Source organism: Dreissena polymorpha, chromosome 3, assembly GCF_020536995.1.
Source record: "Dreissena polymorpha isolate Duluth1 chromosome 3, UMN_Dpol_1.0, whole genome shotgun sequence".
In the NCBI taxonomy this organism is placed as follows: Eukaryota; Metazoa; Mollusca; class Bivalvia; order Myida; family Dreissenidae; genus Dreissena; species Dreissena polymorpha.
Window position 1 is genome coordinate 116,371,826 of NC_068357.1, and position 22,970 is coordinate 116,394,795.

The following is a 22,970-nucleotide window of genomic DNA, read 5'->3' on the forward strand; positions in this document are numbered from 1 at the left end:
CTATCCAATTTGATATGTATTAAAATCTTAAAGCTCTCTACCAAGTCTTTTCAAAGTATGCCCCTAGGGTCAAATTTGACCCTGTCCCGGGGGTCACAAAGATGAACATATACTTAAATAGACCTATTTTGTGCAAACTTTAAAATCTTCTTGTTCATAATTATAGAGCCTAGGGCTACTAAATTTGGTATGTAGTGACATCTAATAGTCCTCTACCAAATTTGTTCAAATTATTCCCCTGGGCTCAAATTTGACTCTGCCTCAGGGGTCACAAAACTGAACATATGCTTATATAAAGCCTCTTTTGTGCAAACTTTAAAAATCTTCCTCTCCATAACCAATGGGCCTAGGGCTACCAAATTTTGTATGTAGTGACATCTTATAGTTCTCTACCACGTTTGTTCAAAATATGCCCCTGGGGCCAAATGTCTTGGCATTCGTCATTCACGTACGCGACCTAAACAGTGAACTCGTGACGTTTTGGCTGCTCGATCAGTAAAATGGCATCGCCGTGGCGAAGTGGCTATGGTGTCCGCTAGCGACCGGTAGGTCACGGGTTCGATTCCAACTGTGGGAGCGTCCTTTCGATCTCTCTCAAAGACACCAAGTACTGGTGCTTTGTCCAAGAAAACGGAATCGAGAGCGTTTTAATAAGCCTTAAGCTTTCGATGTAATCGAGCTCATGTAATAGAGCTTATAGATATACAGTAGAATTGCAATAACTCGAGCTGGCATTTTTTTGCAAACTGGCGATTACTCGAGCATTAAAGAAAGTCCCTAACATTTTCCTTTAATTTATATATAAAAAACGCAATAACTCAAACATGCAATTTTCGATAACTCGAGAATGTGTGCTGGTCCCTGAATGGCATTTCACACCAAATTAACAGACAATTATTCAAAGACACTTTCTGGTCGGTGCTAAATTTAAATATTCGAGTTGTGAAAACAGCGCAATCAAGCAGACGAAAAACGCTTGATTAGGTGTGAAGTAAGTCGCAGTTTGAGAAACACTGCAAATTGTCATCCTTTGAAATGCAGATAAGAGCTACACAGTTTTAATGATAATTAAATAATTTCCAGCAATCGATAATTATGATAAAAATGTATGGTATAAAAGAGAGCGTAGCGGATAAAATACTGATGGCGCTGATTCTTCCAAGCAACGCCTATCACAGGCCGGGAACTACAGATGCTCTGCTCTCTATCGCGAAACATCTTACGCCATCAGTTACGGGAAGCGGCAGTCTTCAATCTTTGACTTTGCACAACACAAGTATGACTAAATGTAAATTAAATACAAAGTGTGTAGCTATCACCGTCTAACATGTAAATAAAGCGTCTGCGGTCAGAGGTTAAGCATAACCAACCGAAACTGAAAACAAACACGGGATGTTTGTTAAACATGCATGCCTCCCATATGGACTGTCAGTTGTAGTGGCAGCCATTGTGTGAATATGTTTTTGTCAGTGTGACCTTGACCTTTGACCTAGTGACCTAAAAATCAATAGGGGTCATCTGCCAGTCATGATCAATGTACCTATGAAGTTTAATGATACTAGGCGTAAGCATTCTTGAGTTATCATCAGGAAACTATTTTACTGTTTCGAGTCACTGTGACCTTGACCTTTGACCTAGTGACCTGAAAATCTACAGGGGTTATCTGCCAGTCATGATCAATGTACCTATGAAGTTGCATGATCCTAGGCCTAAGCATTCTTGAGTTATCATCCGGAAACCATTTAACTGTTTCGAGTCAGTGACCTTGACCTTTGATCTAGTGACCTGAAAATCAATAGGGGTCATCCGACAGTCATGATCAATGTACCTATGAAGTTTCATGATCCTAGGCCTAAGCGTTCTTGAGTTATCATCCGATAATGATCGATTGAATTATTTGTTTTTTTATTCGTTAGGTTTTAAAACGTTAATATCTTCTGCCTTGAATAAGTATGCTAAGCATAATAAATTGTGCAATTCTGTAGAAACTGCACATTAAAAATGAATAGCATTATATTCGAAATCCTTAGTGTGATTGCAACGCTAACCGTTCAACCTTTAAGAGAGTTAAACGTGCATTGATTTTAAATAAGGATGCAACCTGTTAACCGGTATATCTACCGAAACGACAAGTTAACCGGTTACGTTTACGGTAAATGGTTACAATGATTTTTTATGCTTTTTCATGAAATAATTTGTGCAATTTAACGCTTTGCGTGGACATACTACCAACTTGCGCTGTCGACAAGTAAGAACAACACTCATCACCATCTACGTAAATAAATAACATGTCAATAAACAAAGTACTAAAGCAATACATCAATACCTTAGTGGTTACAAACAGGGGGTATGTTTTGATAATTGGCGTTATTGTTTGTTTTTAAACAAGAACATTTAACTATTAAACTGCGGGGAGTCGGGGCTATTAGCGAAGATGTAATTGACACATTTATCTCACTCGCGATTAAATTCAGTTGGACGACTTATTTTAATACATTGTCTACCAATATCGAGCACCCGCGAAGATAAAGTTTGACAAGTCACAATTTTATCAAGAATTGCATTTTTTAAAATAAATATTGAAGAGTTAACACTTAGTCATGTACCCATAAGGACCAATGAGTAAACGGAAAAATTGCAAGGCATTTTTCTGGGCTTTTTTATATCAGATTGTAATGGTAAGCGATGCATGATAAGCCTCGCCTCAGCCAATAGAAGATCGCGGTATGTTATATGCTTGTAGTTCATTCAGTTAGTTGCGCTTTGAAAGCTGTAGTAAATAAACGTGTGTAAAATCTATCCCTCTTTGGGTCTTGTGTTTTAAACCATCCCTTTAAGGGTCTAGACATTAATGATTATAAATAAAGCAACATTACACATATTAAGCATGAATTTGTATGAATTCTTTCGAAAATTGGAAATATAAGATATGTCAGCAACTTCTAAGAAATTCACACTTTCCCAAATTCATAAACACAAAACTTCTCTTCGCGGAGGTTGAGAATCCGCAATTAGATGTCAATCTTGCCAGTCGGAGTACAAGCTAGACAACAAAGTTCGGATTAAAAACGAAAGTCGTTTCAGCAATAAGGTCAAATTGGCCAATGTTGATGTAGGATGTCCGTCTATATAGACCATCCGTCTATACTCGGCGTGAGTCATGAAATACACAATCATCATTTCATGTATGTGTTCATAGAGACTTACGACATTCACTGACTTGTTTTCTTTGCTTACAGCACTCACTAACTTAGTTTGTTATCGCTTACATTACTCACTATCTTAGTTTGTTATCAACACTGTACCACGGACCTCAACAATACTGTGCTCTTGTTGCTTTATATAGCATGCTGTTTTGAAATGATCAACTCGCTAGATATAATATGACCATAATCAGTTTATCATAAATTTTAATTCAACGAATTATAGTCCAGTCATATTTTGTATGTTTAAACATCGGCGGTTTGTTATTTAATTGTTTGCACACCGATAATTTCATTGTAAATGCTCATTAACTTTTAACTATAGCACAAATTCCAAAAATAATTGATAGTACTCAAGTCTATTAATAATGTCCTAAATCTGTAATCGGTAGACTCGGCTATTTTCGTAACTGCGCATTTTGATCGGCAAATAAATGATGTATGCACAATTTAACCCCTGTAAGATAACGTTGAATGAAATTTAGAGATTGTGTTGTATAGTCCCAGTTATACGTAAGACCTTGCGTGAATACAGGTTATGAAATTGTTTATCGCTTGGCCTTTTTGTGGTTCATCAATTGTTTTTTGTGAGCTGAAATGTCCTTCGCATAAAGTACTCCATATTTAAAACGTACAATTTAAAGTAACTTTATGGATGCACTACACTTGGCTTTCATGTTTTCCACAACCTGTTTTATTCGATTTTTTGTCATGGTTATTTGAAAGATTGTCTGATAAGCATGGATTCTGTCGCAGTTTATACCTGTGCTTGATGTTGACTTATATCTGAAAAACAAGTTGTTTTGCGATATTAAATAGACTTACAGTGTGTAAATGGGAGGTAAACGCATGATGCATAATGTCGTGCGTGTGTTATTTTCTTGCATATATGCGGTTTGCCTGTACCAGCTGTATTTTGTTATTCTTATTTTAAGTCCCTTTATTAAAATTTACTTTTGCTGCGCGATTGACATGTGCTTTTAAACTTTTAGCTGGCTTGTTGCAGCATTGAAATGTGCATTAATTCTGAGATACACTTCTTTATCGCAACATGCATATACATCCTTTGTTTTCTAGAAATGCATATGACGTAGTTACTAGTGAAATTAAGGGAAAACTAGGTATACCAACCAATACGTTAGTTGATATGGCGGTATAAAAGGTAATTGATGCTGGACGAGTAAGATGCTATTATTGCAGCGTTCATGTTGTCAAATGATGATGAGAAATTGGGTGAAATATTTGGGTTTTCTTTATGTACGAAATATTGACAAGTATATCAAAAAGATTAAATATTTCGATCTGGTGTATGTTTAACAACAAAGGGGTTACGATGCTGTTAACACAAGCCCTGGGCTGTATTTGCATTATTTATTGGTATCACAATGCTGATTAGCGGGTGCATACTTGAATAGTGACTTCTCCAGTCCTAAGTTGTAATTCAGCCAATCAGAAATAAACACGCATAGAACACTGACCAATGGGATTCATAACTGAGTTTCACGGGGCAGATGTTAGAGGGAAATAGTCAGTTAGCGTTTAGACCTAGAGGTGGACAGATGAAAAAGACACAATCATGTAGCAATCACAACGTATTTGTATATCTGAAATATTAGTTAAGTCAGGCATTAAATTGGACTAGAAACTGATATATGGTGTTGTTGAATATTTTATCCTACATTATGTAGAGAAATTAACAGAAATTAACACTAATAGAGAGGGACAGGCTTGTCCCATGCGCGGCACGAGAAAATGGTAGTTAATGCAAAACTCGTCATCTTGGCAATATGCGCGTGACGAGATATCGAATGATAAGCTACACACCGGTAATTTAAGAGTAATGAACATTGTTAGTAACTATGTGTCGTCCATGAACTATGAACGATTACGGGACAATGTGATAAATATTTTGTGTAAGTATATTGTTGTATTCTTTGCAGATGCCAAACAAACTCACGGTTCTGTTTTTGCATCGGTTACTCATAATTTAAGAACCCAAAACAAAACCTGTTGTAATTGTGTTTTACCCATCGAGGTTTAATTATATGTTTATTCTGTTTAATTGTTTTAAACATCTAAAAGTGTCCACCGTGTGGTACTGATATAAAATTAACTCAGTCTTTCTTTTTACCATCAAAACTGCTAAATTAAAATAAACCTATTGGTGACATTGTAAACTGCTTTTTGTAATTAACGTGTCCACCGTGTGGTCCTTTAGATAAAATAAAACTTAGTTTTATATGAGTATCAAAGCTGATCACTAAACAATTAATGAAGACATTCTAAAGTACGAAACATAACTAAAACGGGGTTTCAGTTATTAAGTTTCTTTTCATAATAGCTCTGTACAAATTCCTCACTTAAAAAGAAAACAAAACTCTGTTGTATATGAGTTTCAAAGCTGATAACTAAAACAATTAATGAAGACATTATAAAGTGCGATTTTGTTCAACATAAATAAAAAAGATTTTCAGTTATATTTTTCATAATAGCTCTGCACAAATTCCTCATTTAAAAAGACAATATTGCTCAAAACGTACCCAATCGATTCAAACTCACAAACATGATTCGAAATGTTCAAATATATTGATTGGACATTTGCATGCCTGAAAGACACTTGTATATATTACAATGTCTCTGCAGATCGTGTACAAATCTTACGAACAGTTACAGCATCAGTTTACTTTGTTTGTCTCCTCAATCTCTCACTCAAGCAGGGAATCGGTCAGTTCGTAACATCTATGTGCACTAAGTATTAGTAAAAAACCTTTCCAGGAAATTTGTGAGTAGATTAACTCACTGCCATTATATTACTGCGATACTTATGTAACATGCGAGCACTCAAATCAAACAAAAAAACATGACCCTATTTAATTAACATATAAAATTATAGGGTCATTTTGATAACCACTTAATAGTGTCAGCATCTTGAAATGTAATGTTGATTTTACTCAAGCCTCATGACCGTCCATTGACCAAGGCCATCTTTATCACTAAATAGCATAAAGAGTGCAAACAGGATAGGATGCAAAGAAGATTCGGTAGCGGAAATGTATTCCAAAAAGCTAATAGACACTTTGTTTTACTCATGCGTTGAGTATTTTTTTTTTATTTATTGGCACATGTGTCGTGTGTAGCTCATATTAACAATTTGTATTAAATGTTTAAATAAACAATTTTATATAAGTGTATTGAAATAGTGTTTTTAGGTTATTAACTCATTGTTTTTTTCCAAAAAATGAATCGTGTTAGTTTATTGGCATGATCAGAGGTTTATCAATGAATATTGTTGTAGTGTATTAAGAAAGATTTAACGATCAATAACTTTTTTATGTTTTTATTGTACATTAACTATAGTAATAATTCAGTTTTTAACAACCTGATGAAATCAGTATTGTACCATTTCTATTGTTTCTACCATAAATTCGTCTTTATTAACTGTTTGACAGTTTGTCCTAAAGCTAAACGGTCATATTATCTCAAACGCTTAACTTCACATTCCATAGTGTCATTGGATACATTATTTCTTTAAAACAAAATGTTATAATTATGTTTGATTGCATTTCCGTTTCATCAAAGAGCTCTTCTGTTCATTTAAATGCACAGTTTCACTCGTATAACTCATAAATACCTAATAAACCTAATCGTTATGTTTATCTCACAAAATCTTTAAGACCCTTGTTATTCGCAGACCGGGTCATAAAATGAACATAATACGTTAATTATATCTAAATATCTAACTTAATCCAAGAGTTACTGCGGGCATACATGCTATATTTGATTTTTATAACTTGTATGTGAGCTGGCAATGTCAGATGCAACCTTTGATATAGAAAACGTATACATATATGCCAGATAATTTAAGAAAAGTATTTTTATTGACGAAAAGAAGGAACTATCTCTTTGCTCTATGTTAATAAAATACCCATAATAATGAAAATAAACACTCTTCTGTCAACGGTGTATTTTCTACAATGCAGACATCAGCAAAACATACAACAGAGTTATGTTTAGAAGGTAAAATGAAGTCCGAAAAAAATATGTATCATCATCATCATCATCATCATCATCATCATCATCATCATCATCATCATCATCATCATCATCATCATCATGCCCCTTACCGATCAGATGACAGACGACGACGCGAAAATCTCCACAAATCGGTGGATAACTTGCACCAGCTCTTCGTCAATGAAAGTCGAATCCTCTCAGAACCTTCCATCGGTCATCATGCCACACGTGGTCTTTTCATGAGGCTAGGTATGGCGCGTTGCTTTACCTTGCTTGCATGGCTGATGAGGCTAATGGTGATGTAGTTCTCACACAGTTTGAAATTGAAATTGCCCCCTTTCGGTAGGGGTGCGTGATCAGAAACTGGGTCCACTCCTTCGGACATTTCTTCTTTCCAAGATTTTCTGTAATAGCTCCGTAATTACCACAGTCCTTGCCTCTCCTCAATGCTTAATCACCGCAAAATGGACGTCACCCAAACCCCGGAGATTTACTTTATTTAAGGTAATTGTCCTATTGTCATACAATTAAACACACACAAATAACAGATGAACAATAACAGCAACTTTCAACAATCGGGATCACTGCGTTGGAACGGTAAATTTGAAAAATAGAATTGGTGGTTGAAATCGGATTTAGGGTGCCCGAACCTCACACCTTACCCAGATTTATTTTAAAATACTATATAATAATGTGAACCGCACAACATCGCAATTCAATTCAAATTGCTATCAAGGGAAACATTAAAATTCATTTACAATGTAATAGTCAATGGCCTGGTTAACCGGCGCGAAATATAATATCATACTAAAACATTATATAATACATGTGAACCCCACAGCATTGCAATGCAATTTAAATTGATTTACAGAGAAATATTACAATTTATTTAAAATCTAACTACTGAATGGCCAGGTTTACTAGCGCGAAACAAAATCATAGAGGCGAGGCTCATTTGCACGGCAACGCTCGGTTTGTCATTGATGTGTTACGGGACTGACCTCGAGGGAGGATTGGGCGACTTACATAGAGAAAAGACTGATCTCAAGTTCATCTTTTGTTTAAAACGTGTCTATGTGGATAACACGTGTTCAATTGTAAGGATTAATTTTAAAATGGCTAGTACATGTTCACCTGTGTGCTCATCAACTCGTGACGTCACAACAACAATTTTCTTTTCAAGAAAAACACTTCAAATACAAATTAATACTGCCAAACTGGCTCAAATTTGTTTAAAACTACTCTGTGCTGGCAGTGGCGTAGCCAGACCCAAATTTTAGCTGAGGCAGTATCTTAGGTCATTCTAGGGGTGCCCAGGGGCATGCCTGCCCCCCCCCCCCTGGAATTTGGTTATACCTAGAATGGCTCTGGTGCGTGTTAAAGGCAATTTAAACCACATTTTATACCTAAATTATCGGAATCGTGGACGCTACATATGACCGTTTAGTATCAATAACGTCAACAAAAAAATCTGCCACAAGTTTATTGTCAATTTTAGATTATGTTGCCATAAACGGTTAACGATTGGCATGCTACTATATAATATTATATTAACTTAAGATTTAATTCGTTATGAGTTTTTTTATAATTTTTATTTTTTAGTTTACATCAAATCAGCTTCCGCTAACTTGCTGTTGTAGTTCAGACAAGTTCATCGTGAAAAAATTCATGGACGATTTTTTTCCATTTAGAGCTTGAAAGCACCATACGGCTCTTTTTTTCCAAAAAATGTTTAAATACATTAAATCAAAAGCGTTTTCAATCATAAGCACATATAAAAAGGATTATTGATGGAAGTTATTTGAAAAAAAAAGACCTACTGAGGCTCGAACCAACGCAGTGGCAATATAATAGTGGTCGATGGATCAAGAGTCTGACGTGTTACCGATTGCGTCACAGGGACATATTGCTTATCACGAGGAGTACAAATATTTAACTTAAATCAGTAAAGTTTCTGGCCATTTTTTGTAATTTTCTTGTGTAAAATTTTGTTTTAGCACTGCGCCATAATTTTCTGTTATTTCTATCATCAACTACATTGACTATTAAAAAGAACAACTTCTTTATATAGAAAAAGTTTAATACGCAGCCGGGATGATTTGAAAATTCGTATGTAAACAAAGATTCTTCCAACTTGAAACGGTCCCGGATTTAACTCGACGCCGGTCATAAAAAGGAGAATACCAATAAAGCCGAAAACGCCAACCACCCGAAGTGTGTCCAGGTAAAAATAGACCCAGACCTGGCCGTAAAACACCCGATTCTAGATCGGTACGTTCCAATGTCCACCATGATTATAGCATCGAAGTGTACAGTGCGACGCTTTGTTAAAGGGATCTTTTCACGCTTTGGTAAATTGACAAAATTGAAAAAAGTTGTTTCAGATTCGCACATTTTCGTTTTAGTTATGATATTTGTGAGGAAACAGTAATACTGAACATTTACCATGGTCTAATATAGCCATTATATGCATCTTTTGACGATTTTAAAACCTAAAAATTATAAAGCGTTGCAACGCGAAACGATTGAATAATTTGGAGAGTTCAGTTTTTGTCGTTAAATTTTGTGAAACTACGAAGATTGCTTATATAAGGTATAAAATACTTCAAGTATGTGTACTCGGCGGAATAGCTCAGTAGGCTAAAGCGTTTTTACTTCAGGACTCTGGCAGGACTCCAGGGGTCACTGGTTCGAAACCTGCTCCGGGCAATGTTCTTTTCCTTTTTTCAATTTTATTCTTGATTTTTTTACTGGAGCTTTTACGATCCAATGTTTACATATATCAATATAAAGCATTTAATGAATAAGTTAAAAAATGCCAAAATCTGTGAAAAGGCCCCTTTAAATAAACGGGTTTCCAAATCATTTTGCTAAGCCAATTTGACATCAATTGAAGTTATTAAATTGAAATAATTATCTGCCTCAACATGCCCCAATTATACTCAATGATAATATTTCTTTGTGAATAGTATAGTGCCTTAAATTCATTAAATTGCCTAAATTTCTTACATAGATTTTATTTTTCAACATAAATTTCCCTTTTTTCCTGGTAATCTCAACATTGCTCTGCAAATTTTAGCCGAGGCAACTGCCTCGGTGTGCCTCAGCGTGGCTACGGCGCTGGCTGGTCGATCTGCACCGACGAACGTACTCTAGACGATCTCAGTTGTGAAATACGATGTTCCAAACTGGCAAATGCAAAACGTTCTAATTTACCCGGAATCCCGCTGTTCTTTAAGTATTTGCCTCGTCGCTAATGATGTATCTTTACTATTTTCCAGGTAAAACTTAACATGTGCTAAAAGATATAACGATTTAATAACAATAATCACAAGCTTATTCACTGAGTGTTCGTTCGTTAACGGTCGGACTGGCTCCGGGCGTCTCCTCTAAGCGCATGCGCAACGCGCTTCCGATGGGTCAGACGCAACTCTCCAGGTCAGCCACAACAGTACGGTTGGATTTAATGAATTTTAAGTAAGCCATCGGTTTGCATTATACATGCTCTTTACAATAAGCAATCAACTCATTGTAATTTAACTGCATCATTTATAGGAGTAATTATTCATTTGCTAACATCTGTAACAGTGTCGTCAAAGAACGCGCAGTATACGTTGCATCAATGAATAGTTGAGTTACAAATACTATATCCAATCAAATCATGTTATTAACATTAGACAACACTTATCTCTTCTAACATTTATTTTTTATACATTTCTTAAGGTATTTAGTAAGAATATTGTTACATTCCTCAAGGTATTAGTCAGAATATATACACGTTATACAAATGAACACATGATGTACTGCTCTCTTTTTTTTGTCACCGATGTAAAGCGCTGTCCCTGAATGTCCTGTATAAATTTTTGCTATTAAGCGAGTTTTACCAAATTATAATAGAACTGTCTTTACCATTTGACATTTGGAGAAAATATATTAAATATACTACTTGATTTATCAACGGGTTTATAACGGACCGGTGCCGTAAAAATATAATACAAGTACTGTATAAATTTAAGATGAAAGTAGTTTAAAATAGTTTTGTGCAATTAAAATAATCGACTAAAGGTCACCACGTAAAATTATAACAAGCAAAGTCATAAAATACACCGTAATATGAAGCTGGAAGGGCATACAACGTATTCTTCTCTTTATTTCATTTTAAGCTGGAATATTATATTTCTTACTTATTACTTTTTTCCGTCATCGAAAATTCCTTTTTTGTGGTTAAATGAATACAGTTAGTTATGGTGAATTAGTACATGTATGTTTAATCGCTTCACTATAATGTGTGGAGATTTATTATCCGCGACATGCGAAAAAGGTTCTTATCTCATGAGCAACCAGCGTAACTGGTTACATCGGGGTAATCGAGTCAGGAGCTATTCTGTTCGCTTTATAAGACAATGGCACCATGCGTGACTTCAAGCGGCATGAAAACTCCGGATCAGAGATCGCGAAAGCATATAGCATAACACCGATTTCCGTAAGATGCGACTCATTCAAAATATGTGAATATCGAAACCATTGAATCAGAGAGTCCAGACGTTTTTAGATGTTAATCCGGTATGCAGGTATGCAGCGTAGATAAAGGTGCTACGTTAGACTCATCTATACACATGTTGCCTGTCAAGCATTGCCTCCCATACACTTAAACCAATCGTTAATATATTGGGTATGTACCTATCTACCTACCTGCCTTCCGGCCTCCCTGCCTGCCTCCCTACACCCCTGCCTCCTTCCCTGTATACCTCCCTCCCTGCCTTCTTCCCTGTCTTCTTCCCTTCCTGCCTCCCTGCCTGCCTACCCGCCTGCTTTCTTCCCCTCAGGCCTGCCTGTCCGTCTCTCTGCCTCTGTCCCTCCCTCCCTTCCTGTCTACCTGCCTCCCTCCCTTCCTCCCTGCCTTCTGCCTGCGTCCCTTCTTGTCTGCCTGCCACTCTGCATGCCTGCCTCTCTGCCTGCCCCTTTGTCTGCCTGCCTGCCTACCTCCCTCACTGCATGCCTGACTCCCTTCCTGCCTGCCTCCCTTCCTTACTTCCTTCCTGCCTCTCTGCCTCGTTTCCTTCCTGCCTCCCTGCCAGTCTGCCTCCCTGTCTGCCTGCCTGCCTGCCTGCCTTTCTGCCTGCCTTCCCACCTGCATGCCTCCTGTCTGCCTGCCTGCCTACTTTTCTACCTGCCTTCCTGCCTACCATACGTACATACATACATACATGCATACCCTAAATAACAGTTAAAAAACAAGACTCAAAACCGTAACGAACGTCACAATTACTTTAATGCATCTACAAGATTCGAGTAGGTAGTGTGAATCTTAACGAAAATTATACGGTGTATATATCACGAACCAACAAATGAAAATGACAGGATTTATGCAATTCGCGGGGTTGCTCAATTACTGCAAGATTAGGGGATTGATAAAAAACCTCTTCACAATCATTAACCTATATCGGACTCCGAATATTTGAAATGTACAGTCTGAGCTCAGACTCCGGAACAACGAGGCTCGTTGTTCTGGAGTCTGAGCTCACACTGTACATTTCTTATATTCGAACTGAAATATGGGGAAAGGTTAGAACTAAAACCAAGAAATAAAACATATTTAAAAATGTAATAATATTCATGATATTTTGTAGACGTCAACCATAAAATACGTAGTTAATTTCGTGTTGTTGTTTCTGTTGTTATTTTAATGCATATTATTACTTACATATATTTTACTTCAATAACCTAGCACCGTTACACGAATGTAGGTGTGAGCTATTTTTAAGGGACCTTTTTTAATGCTTTGATTAATTGGGGAAATTGAAAAAAAATTGTTTCAGATTTGCACATTTTCGTTGTATTTGAAATACCTCTGCTATTATGTTAGCGCGGTTGGCAAAGTAGTTTGAACGCTATACTTTAACTCCAAGGGTCAGTGGTTTGAGCCTGGGTGTGGATTTATTTTTCTTTCTTACCTTTTAGTTTTGTTTAATATCGGAACTTTTTAATTCCAATGTTTACACATATCAATTTAAAGCATTTAATGACAAACTTCAAAACATACCATCATCTGTTAAAAGGTCCCTTTAAAGGGTCTTTTTCACGTAGATTGACAAAATATAAAAAGTACATCTCTCATTGTATGAGCACGGATGGCTAAGTGGTCTAAGCGGTAGTCCTTTACTACAGGACTCAAGGGATCAGTGGTTCGAGTCCAGTTGAGGATTTCTTTTTTTCTAATTTTTTAAAACTGTATTCTTGATTTTGTTAATGAAGCTTATTAGATCCAATGTTAACATTTATCAATATAAAGCATTTGATGATAAACTTCAATACATGCCAAAATCTGTAAAAAAAAGCCCCTTTAAAATCCTTATGGCCTATAGATTATTCGGTCTGATCTTTTGGTATGTCTGTCTATAAACTTTTTCGGACTGTAACTTCCCCGAGCATTGAATGATTTCAAAATGACCATTTTTAAACCATCAAATTTAATTCCCTGCTTTAAGATCGCATATCAAAATACGGGACTTTCTTGTAAAAATTCGACTTTTCCACCCTAGAGCGGCGACTAAGGATTGGATTATTTAAAAAACCTACAGTGTGTCACACGCAAGGGCCACGAAGCTAGTTTAAGGTAGCGCACCCCTAATGGGCACATATCCAAATATAATCTAATTAATTATTTTTTTAATCAGCATCATTTCACTGAACTACATGCAAATTTGTAGGTAGGTTTTCCATGCTTTTTAAAAAAATATACCGATTTTTTCAAAACCACCCCCACGCTCGTCTTTTGTCCAGATTATTTTCACCCATGGGGTAAAAGTTCCATAATTCATTCAAATTTCCAAATATGGGTATGCATTTGGTGTGTACAGATGCAGTAAAGGTGTTTAAAGTTTAAACAAGATGAAATAAGTATTTTTTACAGACATTTAATTTTGACAAATTTTTATCTATGGAAGAGCGCCATGAAATGTAAGTGATTTTAGCCAAGTAAAATTTGGGTCGGTTAAAAACAAAGTGTCATAGAATTCAAAATAGTATCATTTAAGTTATATTTTAAACGTAGTTTTTATAAAAACACTATATACAGCAAAATTACCAAGAAATAGACGGATTGACCGTTTACTTTTTTGAAAAAAAAATGAAAATGCAACATGCATCATCCGTATTTTCAGCAGTAAATCACCCAATTTAGCCATAATGTATTTTAATTTTAAAAATTGAAGGATGTGCATAAAAATTTCAACATATTTAACAATAAACATAGGTTATTATATGCTATATTAAATCAAATAACGTTAGAAATGAAATCAAACGCGTCGCAAAAAGTATGCGATGTCGGCAGGATTCGAACCTGCGCTGGAAGATCCCAAAAGACTTGTAGTCCATCGCATTAACCACTCGGCCACGAAAACTTCACATTTGTGCAAGCTTAAATTAGATGTCCATAAGTAAACAGGTAAAAAGGCTCGTCGATCTTTGAAGAAATCGCGAAATCGTATTTTTTCAGATGATATTTGGATCAAAGTCAATATTTATAGTGAAAATAATGTATTCTAATGGAATTACGTAAACATATATCAAAATTCGAAGTTTGAAAAAAATAAAGTGCATCTCTCGGAAATAACCGATCATTGAAGATCGGCAATGATCGTAAAATAAATCGCGGGAAATCATTAGGTGTGCGCTACCTTAAAAGTATTGTTAACTACAGTCACATTAGCCTATGTTTATGTACAAACGATGAAAACCCTAAAAATGTCACCAATATGGAGGAGTTGGCGGATGTTCATTTTAAAGCAGGGGGGTAGTGCAATTTCAGCAGTAATATAACGTTGAACAATTATGTTTTCTTTCATTAGTTTATCGTATAAAAAACGCACGCGACCGTTTGATTCCGCGGTCATTGACATAGGTGTTATAGTCGGAAATCGAATGAAAACGGTACCGTGCTGGTTTCTCCACGGGACTAAAGACAATCAAAGCGCTGTAGGCGCTGTAGGCGCTGAAGGCCTGGGGCCAGGTGTAGTGTGACGTAAAATGCATTTACGATGTTTTGTCCGAATTAGTCCCTTTGTCCGAATTTATACGGATTGACCCTAGCGGTTGAGTGCAGAAGCTCAGCGACTGTAAGACAAGACAAAAGTTGTGTCTATACTACAGTGTACACAGACGGTGGATGACACCACGATACTGGTTGTGGCAACGATAACTTTTTGTTCAACTCTACAGATCTGGTAGAGGTTCGTCTACATAGGCGGTGAAGATATAAAACAACAATAACATGGCCGCAAAAAACTTTTATTGTTGGCGTCAAATAAATCACTTTCAATAGCCTAAAATAGCTTTCTATTACATAAAAAACAGATCAGGAAAACACTCATACTTCCTTTGAAATGTGTATACAAAAGAAAATCCACTTAAGCCCAAGTCTCACTTTTGCCGGTAGAGCCCCGGTCCATCCCGGTTTGCTAACGTCGGTCGACCGGCGAGGACCGGGATGATTCGAAGAGATTTTTTAACGCAGTCACACTATTTCTCGGTGCCGTCCCGGTTGAAGCCCGTCAACAGTCCGGCAGAGTCCCGGTCAACCCGGACTGGCTACGGTTTATCCCGGTGAAGCACCGGAAGAGCCCCGGTTGTCGACGGTAGTGTCCCGGTGAAAGCCGGCAGCGTCCCGGCATAGCCACAGTTGTCCCATGTAGTGCCTTGGTTGAGCCCAGGTAAAAGCCGGCAGAGCCCCAATATAACGTAACACCGCCGGCACTCACCGTGTCTATACCGGCATCAGACCCCGTCAGAGCTATTGCAACGCCCCGGTTTTACCCCGGTCGTCGCCGGTAAAGCCACGGCGGAGCCCAGGCGGAGCCCCGGTGAATGCCGGTGGCGTTTCGGTAGAGAGCCTGTTTTCTAATATACCGTAGCTATACCGGGACTCTAACGGCATTCATCGGGGCGTTGCCGTAGCTCTGCCGGGGTCTGTATGGGCCCCGGTGGAGCTACGGTGCCGTCCCGGTTGTTCCGGTGCCATCCCGGTTGTTCCCGGTAGATCCCGGATCACGCAAAGGGGCTCCGCCGGCATCATAGTGAGACTGGGCCTTTACCCTGATAAATTTAGGTCACAATATACCAAAAGATTTCCTTAACAAATTCAATGTAAAACCGACAACTTCAACGAAAAATAAAGTCAAACTTTTGCGCGTAGACACCCCCATACCCATACCTTTTCTTAAAGAGCATGCCAAGCCGAATGGATTTAAACAATAAAAAAGATAGGTCATGCAGTATGTAAGAAAGAACTCGACGCGAATCAACGGTCACTGTTTTAAGGCCACCTTTTTACCGGCTGATCTCCAGTTGATAAGGGTTTCCCGCAATCTGTCAAAATCTCATGTAGTCTCCAACCTATAAGCAAAACACTGAATTTGTAGTATACAACAATGTTTTCCCTACCACATGCACACAGAAATATTCAAAAATAAAGTCATGGCAAGTGCCCATACAGAGAATTGTGTCTTCAAATAAATGACGTTCCATTCTTTAGAGGGTATAGCATTGAACACCAAAATGATTTAGTATATTGTAACCTAAAGAACGGTGTACAGATTGTGTACGTTGTCTCACGTAGAACTTTTCGCGCTCGATTTGCGCTCTCGATCTGCGCAGTGAAATATCATATCCGGTAACTTCGTATATTTCCGAGAATTATCATGAATATTTGTTGTTGTTTTTTATTTTATTTTTTCTTGAATGTCTCGTTAACGCAAAATAAAATAAGAATATCTTAAAATATGTTTATAAATACCAAAATGTAATGTCTTCAAAAATGTATCAGAAAATATTCTTCTTACTGTCTCCGTAGACACTCGTATCTTTTCGGCCTAGACCGTCAAGTGAGGAACTTATTCTCGCATGAATATGCAAACAATAATAAAAACTATGTCGTAGCCAATGGTTAGCAATTTTGCTTCAATAATATTTTTTACACGTTTTATGACACTGTCATGTTATATAGTGATGTTCTGTATTTACAAGCCGGGTTATTGAGATCTGTGAATAACTTCTTTGATTGCGCATGAATTACCACCAAGTGGTTAATCGAACTTTTGGGAATTCATTCATTCGTGGGTTTTGGCAGCCAGCCAATTCTGACTGTCTCAGAAATTTGTATCATTGCTATGGCCTTAGAGCTACGCCCCAGGTCAAAAACATTTTGTTTGTCAACACTGCACCATGTATCTCATTATAATTTAGTATTTTTGCATTCAAAAGATGGCTTTTGCAATTACGCAACATATATGATTTATCATTTCATTGACGTGACTATCATTTAAAAGTATTATAAGCCGGTGCGTTTTTGGAAATTGTTGTCTTACTAAACAGGAAATAGCCCAATCCCCACGTCGTTCCTTGCTCCCACATACAATCTCTGCCATTACAAGAAAATCCTACCAGATTTGGTTTAATTATTATATTGTGAATAGTAGTCTCATTTTCGTTAATATTTTGAAAATAGTGTATAAGTTAAGGTTCATGATAAAAAAGAAATGACCTAAATTAAAACAAGTAAAACTAACAACGGTAAAATTTCTGTTCTGCGTGGCTAGGTTATCATCACGTGGTTGGTTATGAAGGCAGGGATTTGATCCAGTAATGCTAGTTCCAGTCAAACTGTGGGCGGAGGTTGAAAATAGCCAACATTCGCGTTTACGGTAATTTTTTGACATTACATAAATATATTGCAGCAATCGGTTGGTTAAGCAACGTTACCGTTTTCATCGTGCTTTATGGCCGAATCAGCAAATTGACTTCCTCACCTGTGTAAGATACCGCCCTAAGATATCAATATATGCCGGCGGAATGACAGATATATAGAGTTGTTTTTCCCTGAGTATCAGAAGTATGTTTAATGAAGGGTCAATACAAATAATCGCTGTAATTTAGTTTTATAACACACAATTCATATTGTTTTAACTTTGCCTATTAACTGGATTTTTATGGCGACCTTATATTGCAATTATCATGCGATTTATACTTATTTCGCTGTGTAAGACAGCAGTAATATTTTGTCTAAAATCAAGGCTGCACTCATTCGTTACAAGCAGGGCACTGTTGAGAGTGTAGTAAGTAATAGAAAGAAGTTGCTTTGCCAAAACTGCATCATGCCAAACCGACTATAAAATATCATTATAGCAATAAGGTGTAATTTGCTAATATTGATGAAGATGCGACTATAATGGATTTTTCCAAAAAAGGTCAACATGGCCAATGTTATTACGAAAGAATGAAAATATTTCCATCTGTCTTTGGCGTTCATCATCAACGGATGCGACATTAACAGTGAACTCGTGGCGTTTTGGCTGCTCGGTCAGAAAAAAGGTCATGAATCGCCGTGGCAAAATTCATATGATGTCCGCCTAGCGACCTGGAGGTCATGGGTTTGATCCACCTATGGGAGCGTTCTTGAGATCTCCCTAAAAGACACCAAGTACTGGATCTTAGTCCCAGGAAACCGAATCGATAGCGTTTTAATAAGCCTGCGGTTTTCCATGTAATCGAGATGAAATAAAGAGGTTTAAATTACAATTGCATGGCATTTCGGAAACCGAGCATACACCGTTTTAACCCATAATATTTTTTTCACGACCTTAACTTTATTTGTTTTGTTTTTTAATCAAAACTGTTCAACAGACCTCATAAATAAGATGATTCTATTGGGTTACATAGTTATTGCAAAAAGTCAAAGCACACGTTAGTTGTTGTTTTAATTTTCTTCGCGTAAGCAGTTTTCTGCAGTTATTTTTGCATTTTACTTTTACGGCAAATGGTGTATTTAAATGTAAAATCGCCTTTAGTGAATTAAATGTCACACACCCGCGTTTCTCTTATTGCACATAACGATTTAAATACTTCACCAATCGCGTACATATTTGACTAGTTCTTAGTTTAGCTTGTATTTAATTCATGCCGTCACTCCACTCCAAACAATAATGATCGATTGAATTATTTGTTTTATTCGTAATGTTTTTACACGTTATTATCATCGACCTTGTATAATTTTGCTAAACATAATACATTGTGCAATTCTGTAGAAAATGAATAGCATTATAATCGAAATCGGATCCTTACTGTGATTGCAGCGCTCACCGTTTAACCTTTAAGAGAGTAAACAGATGCATTGATTTTAAATAAGGATGCAAGAGGTCAACCGGCTAATATACCGAAACGACCAGTTAACCGGTTACATTTTCGGGAAAAATTTAACCTGTTTTAATGTGTTTTTCATGAAATAATTTGTGCGAGTGAACGCTTTGTGACATTCTAACAACTTGCGCTGTCGCCTCGTTTCAACATCATGCCTCACCATCGACGGTAATAACTAACATGTCAATAAACAAAGTACGAAAGCAATACATCAGTACCTTAGTGGTTACAAACAGGAGGTATGTTTTGATAATTGGCGCTATTGTTTTGGGTTACTCGCGAACATGTAAAGGGGCCTTTTCACCGATGTTAGCATGTATTGAAGTTTGTCGTTGAATGTTTTAAATTGATAAATGTAAACATTGGATCTAAAAAGCTCCAGTAAAAAATCAAGAATAAAATTATAAAAAGGAAAACAACAACTCCACAGGCTCGAACCACTGATCCATTGGTTCTGGAGTAAAAGACTACCATTTAGACCACTCGATCATCCGTGCTCATACAATGATTAATGTATTTTATTCTTTATAGTAGGAATCTTCGTAGTTTCACAAAATGTAACGACAGCAATAAAACTCTCCAAATAATTCAATCGTTTCGCATTGCAACGCTTTATAATTTTCATGTTTTTAAATCGTCAAAGATGCATATAATTGCTATTTAAGAGCATTGTAAATGTTCAGTTTTATTGTTTTCTCACAAATATTATAGCTAAAACGAGAATTTGCGAATCTGAAAAAACTTTTTTTTTAATTTTGTCAATTTACCAAAACGTGAAAAGGCCCCTTTAACTAGCAAAGTGCATAGAGGTGGGCTATTAGCGAAGATGTTATTGACACGTTTATCTTAATAACGATAAAAGTCAGTTGATACATTGGACGGCTTATTTTGATATTTTGTTAACCAATATCCAGCACTGATTGCTCGCGAAAATAAAGTGTGTACAAGTCACAATTTTATCAATTATTTCATCTAAAAAATAATTATACTGGGGAGTAAAAACTCAGCCATGTACATATAAGGTCCCAAAAGTAAACGGCAAAATTGCAAGGTTATTTTATTTTGCTTTTCTTTATATCAGATTAAGCATGAATATGACTTCTTTCGAAAATTGGAATTTAAAGATATGTCAGCAACTTCATAGAAAATCACACTAAGCCCAAATGCATAACTCAAAACTTGTCTCCGCCGATGTTGATATACCGCAATTAGTCAATTAGATACTCTTGCCAGTCGGAGTACAAGTTAGACGAAATGTTCTGTTTTTTTTTCAAAATATATTTTATACAGGACCATCTACAATAATCGTTTTTGTGTTGTTGTTTTTTTAAAGAAACTAAATGATATCTAAAATTTAATTAACATTTTATTACTCAATGGTAAACAAACACCAGAATAACAGTATGACATCTTTTTGTGACACATTAAACTTGGTATCACCTAAAAACTTGTTTTACTGAACATCACAAAGTGCGGACTTGAAAAAAGAATGACTGTCAACAGAAGAACTATTACATTATAGTTTTAGCAATAAGGTCAAATTGGCCAATGTAGGAGGTCATTGACCATCCGTGTCTACCCTCGGCGAGAGTCACGTAGCAGGTCCCGTTGCTGCGCAATGATGTTAGTGCATTTGAAATCAAACCTCGTTGACAGTCTCAGGCCTGAAATGACGGTCGACAAGGTATGCACACTCATCATTTTAACAGCGTACTTCGTGACTCACGACATTTACTAACTTAGTTTGTATCAACACTGTACCTCGGACCTCAACATCACTGCGCTCCTGTTGCTTTATATAGCACGTTTATTTGAAACTACCAACTAGCAGATTTAATATGACCCTACTCTTTTTATCATAAATGTTAATTCAACGCATTATAGTCCAGTCATATTTTCTATGTGTAACAATCGGCGATTTGTTATTTAACTATTTCGCACACCGTACATTTGATTGAAATTGCGCATTCACTTTAAACTTAAGCACTTATTCCCATTTAAATTAATAGTACTCATGTTTATAAATAATTACCTAAATCTGTAATCGGTAGACTCGGCCATTTTCGTAACTACGTATCTTGATCGGCAAACATTCTATACATAGATAGTGACGTCACTACGCTATTATCAGTAAGACCGGTGTGTACCGGTGTGTACACAATGATCGGCAAATGAATGAATGCAGAATTTAACCCCTGTAAGATCACTCCCGCTGAACTACGTTACAATGAGAGGTGCGTCTGTACGACAACGCGATACGGCGTCATAACTACAACGGTTACAGCGTCTTGACAGTTATGGACATACACACGCGTTTACACAGGTTAATTCTTTGTTTAAACTTACACGTTATTTTTATTTATTATTGTTTCTTTACTCGCTACCTAAGCTATAGAGACATTGTCTAGCGTGAAATCATGATAAAAGAAAGAACTTCATGCTTAAAACATAGAAAATCCAATAAATTCGTTGTTTCTGTCTTGCAGTTTCTGTCACGAATGTTATTTTCAATGACTTGTATCAAGTTCATTCTTTTACAAACATGTGTATACTAGTATTGGTGATTTCTATCCGATTTTGCAAAAACAGTTGTAGCATGTCAACTTCGTGTACATGTTTCGGTATCTTTTCTTACGACTAAGACATGTTACAGTGTCTTCTTTACAGCGTTACAGCGCCTGCAGGAAGTCAAATATACAACCATGGATATTTCGTTCCACGATAGTAGCATTTTGGACGTGAGTATGGAGGTCGTCATTGTGCAACAACAACAGTTACTAATTACCTCAATTACCGTAAAGAATTAAACAGGAATGTAGAAAATATTTCACACATCGAAAGTGGGAAATTCAATAACATATTAAGGTCATTTAAAAGCAAGATTTCATTTGGGTAATATTTATTTGTATTTCTTTATAGCGTTTTCAATCAGTAATATAATGTTTAAAGATTTGGTACATTTATTTTTAGATAAAATAATAATAACAAGAAATATCTTTAAAAAAGATATACGGCGTTGATAGTTCAATGAATGAGATCAAGGATAGCGAATGTCTTTTTCTGTGCAGTTCTTAGCTGCATCACACGCAGTACGGGATGTTACGCGGAGTTTTCGCGGCTTATTAAGCCTGTATTAAGCAAGAGCGCGATGATTCTCGATACTGTTAATAATCGAATCAAATAGCAATGCCCGACAAACCACTTAAACAGGTTTGAAGAACGCGAGTAAACATATTTTTGTATCTATAGGTTTATGACCAGCAATATGTAATAATGTAAAATATTTATTAAAAAAAATACATTATTACGTATTGCTTGTCATAAACCTATAGTTACGAAACAGAAAACCAAACGAAGAATGGAAGTGAAATTTAAACATATGAGTCAACCGGCCACAAGCGAAGTATCCGTACATATTTTAAATATTTATACGCGCGTTCTTCGAACAAACCTGTTTTAGTGGTTTGTCGGGCATTGCTATTTGATTCGATTATTAACAGTATCGAGAATCATCGCGCTCATGCTTAATACATTAGTCAATATAGTGGAATAATTCTTGTT

At 36.5% G+C, this 22,970-nt stretch overlaps 2 protein-coding genes across 3 annotated transcripts in view; one reads left to right on the top strand and one right to left on the bottom strand.

Annotated features, from left to right (window-relative positions):
- Positions 1–22,970, top strand: part of LOC127871140 (uncharacterized) — a 210,633-nt gene that overhangs the window by 114,084 nt on the left and 73,579 nt on the right. The gene's annotated exons all lie outside the window — the stretch shown is intronic.
- LOC127872526 (octapeptide-repeat protein T2-like) lies at positions 12,040–12,354 on the bottom strand. Its single transcript, XM_052415849.1, has one exon. The coding sequence runs from the start codon at positions 12,352–12,354 to the stop codon at positions 12,040–12,042; it is 315 nt and encodes a 104-aa protein (XP_052271809.1).